At 42.4% G+C, this 12,270-nt stretch overlaps 2 protein-coding genes across 7 annotated transcripts in view; one reads left to right on the forward strand and one right to left on the reverse strand.

Annotated features, from left to right (window-relative positions):
- Positions 1–419: 419 nt before the first annotated feature.
- NCBP2AS2 (NCBP2 antisense 2 (head to head)) lies at positions 420–1,178 on the reverse strand. Its single transcript, XM_053951356.1, has one exon. It carries the CDS (start codon positions 1,079–1,081, stop codon positions 827–829), a length of 255 nt encoding a protein of 84 aa, XP_053807331.1. The 5' UTR covers positions 1,082–1,178; the 3' UTR covers positions 420–826.
- Positions 1,179–1,215: 37 nt separating this feature from the next.
- The window catches only part of NCBP2 (nuclear cap binding protein subunit 2), a 40,051-nt gene continuing 28,996 nt past the window's right edge, over positions 1,216–12,270 (forward strand). For 3 of the 6 annotated variants that reach the window (XR_008432527.1, XR_008432525.1, XR_008432528.1), the window contains exons 1-4: positions 1,216–1,401; positions 1,487–1,668; positions 2,413–2,551; positions 3,126–3,252. Coding sequence is in view for 2 of the 6 variants with exons in the window: in XM_053951353.1 (XP_053807328.1) it covers positions 1,321–1,401; positions 1,487–1,668; positions 2,413–2,650 (501 nt within the window). In the remaining 4 variants the exon portion in view is untranslated. The other 3 variants (XR_008432526.1, XM_053951355.1, XM_053951353.1) reach the window with 3 other exon arrangements.

A 12,270-nucleotide genomic window follows, 5' to 3' on the forward strand; every position in this document is an offset into this window, starting at 1 on the left:
GATAAAAGGAGTGGAAATGACCCTCTCCAGTTAACTGAGTCTCTACTCAGCTGGATCAAACAGTGAAACATGCTCTGAAGGAAGGTTAACTGCTGTAGTGTCATAGATGTCATCAGATACAGTGTCTTAAGCAAACCTGCCCTAGGCATTATACGTGATGGATGCATCATTTTCCATTATATATGTGTATTTTCATTTATATATATGTAGAATGGCTCTATGGGTCATTTTTTTCTCTGTAAACCTTTCTTGCTACAATAGTCTTGAGGTGTGCTTTTAGGATAGCTACTGAAACTCTTTTACCTTCCTGTAAGATGTCCGTTATCCTGTCCATCATCATCACTTAAAACCCTTTTTGTAACAAAACTGTATCAAATATATAGTATTACTCTTGTATACACAGACATTGTTACGGGTACTCCTGTGAGAATTGTGATTTTATTTCAAGTTTCTTATCAAGCGCTTAAAGTGACAATCTTCACAGCATTGTGGGTGATTATAAAGTGAGTCTGCTTGTTCCTGAGAACCGTGGGACGTGTATACGGTCTTTGAAATGGAAATCCATGAAACCGATGAGGAGCAGCTTCCCGTGTTCATGCTTTCCCGAGGAGTCGCTCCAGGCCACGCGATGAGGAACGCACCGTCCAGTCCGCGGCCCGGGCACGGCCGGGATCCGGAGCGGCTGCCGGGGCTCCGCTGTCACCTGCTCCCGGGCCCCTTCACCCGCCGGTTCCAACGCGCTCCGTACGCTCGGCGCAGGGAAGCGGCGGCGGTTCCCGTCTCCTCCGCGGCGCTGTCCGCAGCTGCCTCCCGCTCGAAGCGGCGATCACGGTGCTGATCCGGGCCGGCGGCCGCGGCCCGGCCCGCGCGGCCACGGCCACCCCCGCGCGCGGGCGCCGTCCTTGAGCTCGGCGAGGAAGGCGTCGCGCAGGCGAAGCAGGCGCGGGGCCAGGTCGCGCTGGCCGCGGGTGAGGGCGCTGGCGGTGACCCGGGCGGCGGCGCGGATGGGCCGCGACTCCGAGAGCCGCTCCACGAGCCGCGGGCTGGAGAGCAGCAGCAGCAGCGCCCGCAGCAGCGCCATGGCCGCCGCTCTCGCGAGACCCGGCGCCCGAGCGCCCCCGCCCGCGGGGCGTCCAGCGGCTCTCGCGAGAGGTGCCGCACACCCCCGCCCCACCGCGCTCGCGAGAGCCGCGCATCGCTTCGCCATTGGCTGCGCGGCCGCGGGGCGCGTGCGCGGGACGCCGGGGCAGCGCGGCCGGGCCAGGGGGCGTCGGTCCGTCCTGTGCTGGGCACGGCCGGGCCGGGCCGGGCAGCGCCGCCATGAGCTCCGGCGGCACGCTGAGCATCCTGCGCAGCGACTCCTACGCCGAACTCAGCCAGTACCGGGACCAGCATTTCAGGGTGAGCCGCGGCCGGGGGCGGGCGCCGCGCGGTCCGGCCGGGCCGGGCCGGGCCGCGAGGTAACGCTGTGTCCTTGTGGCCTCAGGGGACGCGGTACGACCAGGAGCGGCTGCTGAGGAAGAGCTGCACACTGTACGTGGGGAACCTCTCCTTCTACACCACGGAGGAGCAGATCCACGAGCTCTTCGGCAAAAGCGGCGATATTAAGAAGGTCATCATGGGGCTGGACAAAATAAAGAAAACCGCCTGCGGCTTCTGCTTCGTGGAGTATCCTTGTGCAGCGCGGCAGGAGCGGTCAGGGTGTGGGTGAACTGCTCTGCACTGCAGGCTCTGAGTCACCGGGGAGTTCTCCGAGGGTAAAATTAATCATTTGCTAAAGCGTCTGTGGGACGAGAGAGAGCAATGCTGGGCTCACGGTTGGACTTGATAATCTTATAGGTCTTTTCCAACCGTGATTCTGTATTCGAGCATACACTGCATGTGGAGTGGGCTTAGCAGATGGCTTTCACTTTGACACTTTAACCCAGACATCTCTTAGGTAGTTGACCTCTGCAGTAAATTCATATTCTCTTTGCCGAGGTAAAAAGGCCTTTCTTTTCGTACAAACACACGTGTAAATTTTCCGTTGGCACCTTTCATCCCTGTAGTGTGACTTCATTATGTGCACATTTCTGAGGATCATTCTGTTACTGCTTCCAGTGAACTCACCAGACTGGTGAAAGTTTGCAGCATGAACGGAGCATGCCTGGGGCTTCCCACTCTTTAGCAATAGAGCTTTGTTCTGTTAAATGTCAGCATGATTGACAAACTTTTTAATGCTTGAATGTTTGAATGCTTGAATGCTTGAATGCTTGAATGCATGTTTCACCCTTTCACTGGCAATTTTCTTAGATGGTATAACTTCATAAAAGTGGTTCAAGCAAAGACTTGGTTTTGTATCCCATTTGGTATTGTTCATTTTCCCATGTGGTGAAAATAGAAGTCCATTTTTTTCATTAACGTATTCCTAAGGTATTATGCCAGAGGAGATGCTGAAAATGCAATGCGATACATCAACGGGACCAGGCTTGATGACAGGATCATAAGGACAGACTGGGATGCAGGGTTTAAGGAGGGTAGGCAGTATGGCCGTGGACGATCAGGGGGACAGGTAGGTTGTTGTACAGCCTGGGGTTTTAAGGGAATGGTGACTTTGCTAAACTTCTTGATTTTGAATGAACACAGAACAATTTCAGAAATAGCAGCTTAGGAGTCATTGTTTAAGATAACGCTGGAAGACACCTGATCAGTGCCAGTATAATCTACTAGGAATAAATAACTCTTTCGTAAATTTCACTAGAAGTACTTGCAGAAACAACTCTTGGCTGCCTGGGGAAATAATGCTTTTGAGTAAGCCCAGAAAATGTAAGGGGCTATCAGGAACACACAGGACAGCAGTTGGCATACCCCAAGTGGAGCAGGTGGCAGTGGCTTCTACTGCCAAAGCCCAATGCTGACCATCCTTGCTTGGGCTGTGTTGGTTAGAGAGTCCCAGACACGATGAAAGAGGAAGTTGGTTGATGCTATTCTGCATGATGCACTTTACCTTCTGTTTAGTCAGACAGCTCCATGTAGCCACTTACATGTTGTGATGTCAGTATGACTGTATTTTAATGTTGTAACAGTTCCTGAGTAATTGTTTTTCCTTGTCTTTTCTGGACTTCCCTTTCTCCCCCCTTCGTTAGGTCCGAGATGAGTATCGGCAAGACTATGATGCTGGAAGAGGTGGCTATGGCAAAACTGTTCAGTGCCAGTGACTCCTCAGCCTCACAAGAGAACCAAATCTGCATAGTAAATGTCCCCAGGCACAAAGTAGGTCTGTTACACACAGTTTACAGAAACTCCTATCCATGTTCCTGTGAGCACATCCTGTGTTCAATACCTCTGTGTTTTAATACCAGGATCCAAAGCATTGCAGAAGACCTGGGAGCAAGGCTTTAAGCGTTCGAGGGCTGAGGCTTTGGTCTCAGAATGCTGCTATAACTTACTGAAAGGAGCAAAGATGTAATGTTATGGTGCTTTTTTTTTTTTTCCTCTGGCAAAACTTGATTATTCTACTGGGTTTTGTTTACATTGGTATCACAGGGTGTAGAGCAGTAATAAAGGATGATTGGTGGATGTTTCACAGAGGAAAGCAAAAGGCAAAAAGCCTGAAAAGGAAGTGGAATTTATAAGGAAATTTTTCAATTTCTAGAGAAGACTTTTAAGTTGCAGATTTTCTGGTATTACTGGATTAGCATCCTTTTCCACTGATGCTGTTCCTAGAACGTTTACATGAGCAGCCATAATAAAACGAATTGAGTTCAGGAATCATGAAGTGAAAAGCAAATGAGCAGAGAGCAGACCTCTGCTGTCTTCTACAAAGTACAGTTGTGATTGCATGACAGAGAAGAGCAAATACAAGAATTACAGTACTATTATTTCACCATTTGAATATTAGTATTTTGCCCCATCTGGTAGTTCTCTATGGCCTTAATATTTGAGGACAGCATTTTCCCTGTGCCTGTAAGGGTTGCATGAAGCCAAGTTACCCCCAAAATGGGATGTTTGAGGAACTGGGTTTATAATAAGAAAGTTTCTTCCCAAAACAGGTTTTCTATTTGGGAAACTTGATTTCAGACAACTTAAAAATAGAAATAAAAGAGTTTTGGGAGGAGTTTTGCTCTCTACTGAGCATGTGATAAGAATGGTAAAAGGATTTCAGGATTGTGTGGCTTGTTGTGTTTTGGTTTTTCTCTTTTCCCGCTGGATCCTATTCGTACTGCTTGTTGATATGTTGGAATTTTGATGTACTGCAGGGTTTTTAAAAAATGTGATCCAAGATCAAGGAATTTGACTTGCTGAAAGGAAATAGTTCAGAAAGAACTGTTACAGGGCTTTGAAATTTCTTCAGGGACTTCTGAATTCCGTGTAAATGGCAATTCCTAGTTTTGTGCAAATACCTTGTTGTCCATGACTCCTTATAAACTTTCAGAGGTGTACAAAAGTTGAGCTTTACTCACTGAGGGCAATGTAGGAAATTTTGATGTGTTTCCTACATACAGTTAATCACAACTGTTACTGTAAATTAAAAATTAAAAAACTAAAAAACTCTTATGGTAAATACAAGTGAGATTGAGTAACTCCTTACTTAGGAAGTGTGAGTTTAAGGTTTTGGCATGTCGAGTAAAACTAAACTTTTGGGATCACTTGGTGCTGGTTTATAAATAAGCTTTGAACAAAATTACCTTTTCCAATGTGTGAGTTGACTATGAGTTTACAGCCTGTAATCTGCTCTAGAACACTGCTGGAGTTTATTTTTTGTTGTATCAATTTTGTATAAAAAATATGTTACCAAAAACTCTAAAGTCACTTTCTTTTAAATAAAGCTGCAACATTAAAATGGCTTGTTACTTTTTTTTTTAACAAAATCAGTGAACTAAAGACTCGTGGTCACATCCTTTGTTTTAGTCTCTTTTAAGATAGAAAGAATGAATATTCTTTCCATTTGATTGAATTTTCAGGCTTGTTCTGTTCTTACCAGGATTCTGAAAGGTGTTTGGTTAATGCTCTTCATTCTGGTTTGAATTTCTTTGGATTACAGGACAGAAATTTTTTCTTGATAGTGAAGTAAATGTGAAAGTCTTTGCTGTGTAAGAAATAATTTTCAAGGTGATCTTCCTTATAAAAATGAGGTCTAAAATTGTTTCTTTATTGTAAGTACTGCCAGTACTTCTCAAAAAGTCATTCTCAAATGAGATGGAGGTGGTAATAAGATTGTCTGTCACAACAATCACTGTTCTTTGCTGCTTATGTGCAATGAGTCTGGAAAGAGTATGTTTTAAAGTAAGGTCTTCTGTTTTGAGAGATACCAATTACAATGGAATTTAAAACCACATGATATGTCATGTGAACTCTTAGAATCTCAAAAGTTCAGTATAGAGGAAATTGAACATGGTTTGATTGTTGCCTTCCCTAACTGAAATTGCATCTGGGTTTGCAGAACCTAACGCTTAATGAAAGGAATTGAATCGAGTCTTTGAAAGTTCTCTGGGGACTTGGGCTTCCTGGCACGCTGGTGCATTCTGATTAGGTTGTCTTGGAAGAATAGAATCTCCAATGCTTCTTGGACAAGCTACTTCATTACAATTAGAAACACTCTCATGGTAGTTCAAGCTCTGTGTTAGCGTTTCTAAGTACTTGTTCATCATAATTAGCTACTTTTATGGAATTGTATCCATTAAAAAACCCAGCAGCTAAGAATATGAGTGGAAACTTAGATATGCCTTGATGGAAGGGAGGCTGTTAGAAATTAGAGCAGTGACAGCTTCGGTCTCTCCCTCAGATTGGTGCAGGCTCATGGGCTGATTTACATTCATCTCTTAGGCAGCAATGGCTGCAAATAAGGTTTGTATTCATAACATCTGAATAACATTGAAAAGCAGGAGAGATCAGTTCTTGTGTCAGGGTTCCACAATTTATGAGGATGACTTTCCTACCACTCTGCTTCCCAGCCTGCTTTCTGAGAAGAAGATGTGCTTTACTTCACTGAGGTAATATCATTCTCCAAGTTTATTTTAGCTTCCACCTGAAGGCCATTTGAGTGTCTATTTGATTTCTTTACAGAAAAAAAAAAATATAAGAAGCCAAACTTCCTTGCAGCCGGAGTAGCAGGTGAGGTGAGATGTGAATGTTTCCTTCAGCAGGAGGGTGAAGTTCAGTGCGGAGCCCCCAGGGGCAGCACAGGTGAGGTCTCCATGGCCTTCTCTGGTGGTGACACTGCCACTGGCAGGGGATGGCTGCTGGCACCCGGGGGTGACACTCGGGAGGGGGGCTGCGGTTATGCTGTGGAGATTTTGCCTCAATTTGGTTGGAGAAATTACCAAACACCTGATTTTCGTCCAAGAGAAGTCTGTAGACCGTTTTTTAGAGTGGAGGCAAATGGAGGTCAGGATTTGCAGATTTGTAGCCCATGGCTGTTTCTCTGTTTAGCTTGGTTACCTTTTCCACTGGATATTGCAGTGTGCAGTGTCTATGGTAACTTATCTCCCTGCTCCCAGCAACCTCTTCAGGTCTTGCCAAAGCACACCCATGATACTGGAGGAGGGCTTGACCCCATCTGTGCTTCAGATGGCCAATCCATGCTTCACAATCTCACATAAACTGTAGTTTGTGTTAACTGTGCCAGCAAATCTTCTTGGGGCAACATTCTGCTTTTTGGTCTCTAGCACGTTTTAAATTGAAGTTCTGTATTGCACACAAAGTAAATGTGTGCAGCTTGACAAGAGGTTAGGCAGGGCTTAAAATGTCTGTTTTGTTTCTCTGGAGTCACAGTTCTTCAGGGACTTTGCAGACTTAAATGTCTGTTGCTTCTGAGTACCCCTGTGGGAAAGTGCCCGTTTTTTTAATGTTGGGAATTTTTTATCTGATTCATACAGTGCTGATGTTGTTTGTGACAAGCCTGTGGTGGATGAGGTGCTTGGTGTCCTTAGTCCTAGTGCTGACAGGGCTGTCTTTGCTAACTCTAATGTTTTTCCAAACACAGTAACAGGTGACAGTCAGGAAGACACATGAGTAGGTGCAGTAATCTCAGTGTGCATGACCTGAGTGAAATGTAGATTATTATTTTTTCACATCTCAAGAACAAATATGAGTTATTTCTGGTGCAGAGTTTTATTGGTTTGAGTATGCTACAGCAAATGCTTTTGAAAACCCTTTCATGACTGTTAGTAAGAGTTGCAGTTCTGCTTGAATATTCCTCCCAGAAGCTTTCTCTTTGTCCTCCAGTGCTCACCTCTGACTACATAAAACCTGTTTGTATTTTATTCTGTTAACCTCCAACCAAGTCTAGGCAAAGCCAGTTGTTTCTGCCCTGACAGGAAAAGCTACCACTGTTCCAGAAGCTGTATGAGGGGCTGAGTCAGGATTTCAGGCACCAAGTTGCATAGAGAGAAAGTGAAATATCTTCCATCAAAAAACAGTGCGTTTACTCAGTTAATGACTGAGAAAACATCCTTCTTGTGTGCCTTTATGAGGATGTTTGTGAAAATAAGACTATATATTAAATAATTTTGTTGGGCTTAATTTATTTAATTAGAGCTATCTCTGATTTCCTTTTCAAGGTGGGCCATCCATTAATTCTTCTGGGACTGACATGTTTGCAATAGAATAGTAATGAACCACAATTTTTGTTTTTCAGGTATAATTAAAAGATATTTTCTCAAAACATAATTTGAAAACAAATGGGAAGTAAGATTCGCTATTTTGCTGTTTATCCAGTTGCATGCAACATAAATATCAGAATAAATTAGCCTAATTGAGTCAGCTTGTCCTTGTGTTTCTGGACAATGAAGCTTTTCCCTTCTCAACCAATCTCTTCCTGGAAGCAAAAAAGTACAAAGAAAATTCTAATTTTCTAGTTAGAAAGAGGTAAGAAATAGGTAAGAATATTTTAAGTGTTAGTAATTCATACTTGTATTATTATAGTTGTACATCTATAGCTCATATGCACTTCAAATTGCATTAGATTGTTTCAGTTTTCTGACTTTATTACTTTAAAATAATGCTTCTATTATTTTATGCTTTGTGTCTTTATGGAGAATATGCCTGTTTTGAAAAATGTTGCTGTTCTTCAGATTAATTGATTATAAGCTGGTGCTTTTTGTTTTGTGTTTGATTTTCTGCAATGTAGTTGTTTCACGCCTTAAGTTACTTTTTTGAAGACAAAAGCCCTGTCAGCTGGTCTTGCTGCCACAAGGTGTCGTGAGAAGCCGTGTCTGGCTCCAGGATGAGTGGGAGCTGCCAGGATTCTCAGTCAGCTGAGGAGCTGTTGTGGAAGGAATAATGTGTTCTGAAAATGTCTCATTTCACTGTGCAGCTGAGGCAGTGTCTGTGTTTCTTGAAGAAATTCTTGCATCTTAGAATTCTGCTTGAAACAAAAGTGTCTAGTGACTGATCAAATGGTCTTCTACATGCCTTGAAGCAGTAGAGTTAGGAGTACCTTAAGGTTGCTGATGTCTAGGATGCCTCACGACACCAAGCACCGTTCAATTGAGAGATTGTGCAGGCTGGCAAAGGACTGGCTTGTGCTTTGGGTTTTGAAGGGTTTTTCCCCACTCTGAATTTACTCCAGTAATAGGCGGAATATGTTTCCTCCTGGAAAGAACTTCTTTCCATTAAATCCACACTTTTGCTTCTGCTTTAAATTCCCAGCTGAATTTGTTCTTTGGAATCTACATATTAATGTGAAAAAGCCTTCAAGCAGAAATCTTACAAAGTTCCATCCTGCACAGATGCCAGGAGCAGGTGAGTGCTGGTGTCTGAGCTTGCTAGTAGGAGATTCAGCAGAGATTTTAAGTTACTCAGGTCTCTCACACCCACTCTGTGAGTCATGGTGGATGTTTTGATGAATTGTTTTATAGGGTGCAGTCTTGTCAGGAACTTAGTTTTATCTCCCATGGAGTTCAGTGAGATCTGTGTGCATAGTGCTAAAGTACTGAATGTGTTTTAATGAACTTTATCTACTTATTTCTCCATAAACTAAACATGTAGCATGCTGGCATGCCAGGAGAATTCTTGAAATGCCTTTGGAAGCAGCACTGATTCCTGAGTTATATCTCAAAGTGAGTTAGGGAAGCTGAGCAAAACAGTGTTACAAAAAGTAGCGAGTGCCTTTTGAAAGGGTTTCCAAAAGTTCCTCAGGATAATTGTCCATAATCATGTGCAGGACAGAATTTTTCTCAGAATCCAGGGCCATGATGGCCAGCAAATATTACTTGGTTTACAGAGTTTGATAGGAAAGACATTGTTTCAGAAGAGTGCAGAAACCTGGAAGGATATGAAAAGTGAGGGAAGATTCCAGCTAATTTGTCAGTAATTCAGGTTCTAGACACATAATGGTCATCAAAGAGAAATTAAATATTAAAAGAGGCCCAGAAGCCTGGATAAATATGTGGTGTTCATCAACAGTGTTGATTCTGTGTTTAATCATAAAATTTCCCCTAGAGATGTTTAATTGAACTTAAACAGGCATGAGAGTGACTCATTCCCTGTTACAAAACAAATCACTTTGGTGTCTGTGGAGGAGTGGTGCTGTTCCTCCTGCCTGGGCCAAGTGCTGGGCAGGCTGGAGCTCTCTCTAAGCAGTGGCACAACTCCCTCCTTGGCTACACTGTGGAACTGAGAGTGAGAGAATGAGCCAGGGCTCCAACTTCAGACAAATCTGAGGGTAATGATTCCCAGATGAAGAGTTTTTGAGAGAGGAAAAAACATGCAAAGCTGAGTCCTGCAAGTACCAAAGCTTTCAGGTGCTCAGGGCTGTGATGGCCCCTGACAGTGGAGTTGGGTGGGCAGCACTGCACAGAGCTGGTTTGCACTGGAGGTTTACAGATATGTCCGCATGAAGTTTAGTCTGGATTGAATTTAATGTGGGAGTGCTGGAGTCTGTATTTCAGGTTTTTAATATTTTACATTTTAATAGATTTTAAGTGAATATGTTAGTGCACATAAAATGCAGAATTGCCTCTCAAGAATTGCTTTTTCAGTATTAGCTAGGAGTTTATACTGGGCTAGGCAATTAACTAGGAAGTTCTCCTCTCTTAACTACATATCATTGCAATCCTAGGAAATGAGCTTTGTGATTTCCAAATACACAATACCTGAACAAAGTAAAGTGTAAGTGTAGTGTAATAGGGCTTTTTAAAAAGCAAGTTTTAATTTTTTTTTTAAATTCTAAGGTGTAATTGATTTTCTAGTTTAGAAAGCATGTAATAAAAATGCATTTTGTGTTAACATTCTAAAATAATACATTATTTTTAAACATTTTTTTATTGCTGAATATGTTGTTTCCAGAACTTCTATCAGTGACAGTATAACTTACAGTAGAGATGTGAGAGACTGAAACTGCAAAGGAATAGTGGTGACAAAAGCTAGAGGTAAAGCATCAATTTCTATTCATCCTTCCTTTTAAATGGAGGAAAGGTGTTCTGCATTTGTAAGGATTACATTGTTGCTTTTCAGACATGATTCAAAGATGGGTATTGAAAGAGGGAAGGTATAAAATGTCGTTATGTCATTAGGAATTCTAGTTCCATTCAAATAGGAAATGTTCTATTTATGATCCTTAAAGAAAGCCCTCAGGTCATGAACAGTATTTCCATTTGTTGAGAAAAATGTCAGAATAGTTTCCTGAAAGTCTGTACAAAATGAATGTTCCTTTTGAACCCTTTATTAATTCAGTTTCTGAGCACATTTAAAAAAATCATTGAAGAATTAATAAAAGCTATGTGTAAAATTACATGAAACAACCTCTGTGAAATTCCAATGTTTTTAGAGTGTTCACAGCTTAGTTTTTGAGTGAAATAACTGTTTTCAGTGGGCCTGAACTTCTTAGTTGAATATAGCACAAAGAGGACCCACTTTTCCTTTGATTTTTTTTTAGGGTGTGAAGAATTAATTCAGAGACATTCATGGAATTACTGTGTATAGGCCAGGGAAGAGAATGGGAATCAGAGTTTTTGCTGTCATATGTGGGGTACAGTTTTTTAAGAGAAAAGGATCTCAGTTTCTAGATGTGAGTGACATTAGAATATTTTTGCTAAGTGTGCTGAGCAGTTGAACTTCTGAAACTTCATATATGTGAGATTATTTTCTGTATAAAGAAAACACATCCTATGAACAGGGCTATAAACCGAGAAGTGAAAAGCTTTTTGTATCTACTGCTGTATTTGCAGTTCCATAATCTGAGTATGTTGCACCTTTGCAATGGGGAAAAAGGCCCCATATTGATGAGTGCTGATGCAACATATATGTCAGCAGTGACATCATTGCTGTGCTGCATAGCAACACATTTGTCTTTTGAGTTCTGTATGCCATTTATAACATTCACTAGCATCTCTTGATTTTTGTGGAAGGCTGATTACGTTCTGGGCTAACTCTGGTAAGAACAGAGATGCTCTGAGCTGTGTCACTTCTGGACATGAACTGGTGGGTCACTGTGTTATGGAGCTGTACTCAGTGGCTTCACTCTCTCAAGTTCAGCAGCTACAACACAGCGATCTCTGGGAATGACAGCCATTATTCCTGAACTGTTATTATTTTTTTTTCCAATTATGCCCTAACATATCAATCTATTAAAAAGAAACCTGAATATTTTATTTTCCCCCATGAAGCAAGGAAATTGCAAGTTGATTTTTTTATTAAAGCAGTGTGATTCATACTTTCCTTGAAGAATTCCAGTTAAGCATCTTAGGTCTTCTGCTAAATGCTGAAAGAAAATATTTTAGTGCTTGCCAACTATTTCCGTATTTCTTGGCTAAGCGGTGTATATTCACTTACTGATAGCAAATTTTCTGATTTGCAAAGTTTACCACAAGTAGCCTGGCATCCTTCCTGTAAAGGACAGGGACCTAGTCCCATTATCAAAAGCATTTGGCTGTTTCCTCTCCTCCTGTAGTAAATGCTGCATGCAGCTGTAATGCAGCTGTTCTGAGTGCAGCAGGGAACACAGAGACAACCTGCTTCAATGCACAGCCCACATCTGTCCTTGGAAGAATTCAAAGTGACAGGAAGCATGCTGAGGCCATATGTCAGCAAGGCAGTGTTCAGAGCAGGCTGCACTGTAAGCACAGGTTTAATTTCTAGCACAGTTTTTGAGGCAGTTGTGTCTGGATCATTAAGAGCAAAAGTTGCCTTTTCTGAATTACCATTATGTGTCAGCAGTTGCTTGACAACTTTGAGCCAACTTGGAAATACCTTCCCCAGAAGCTCATGTTTAACTCTCACACAACTGTTGGGACTTAACTGCATTTCATTCATTTTTGTGCGTGAGCTACCTTTTTATGTGTTAAAGAA

The sequence above is a fragment of the Vidua chalybeata genome, chromosome 10, assembly GCF_026979565.1.
Source record: "Vidua chalybeata isolate OUT-0048 chromosome 10, bVidCha1 merged haplotype, whole genome shotgun sequence".
In the NCBI taxonomy this organism is placed as follows: domain Eukaryota; kingdom Metazoa; phylum Chordata; class Aves; order Passeriformes; family Viduidae; genus Vidua; species Vidua chalybeata.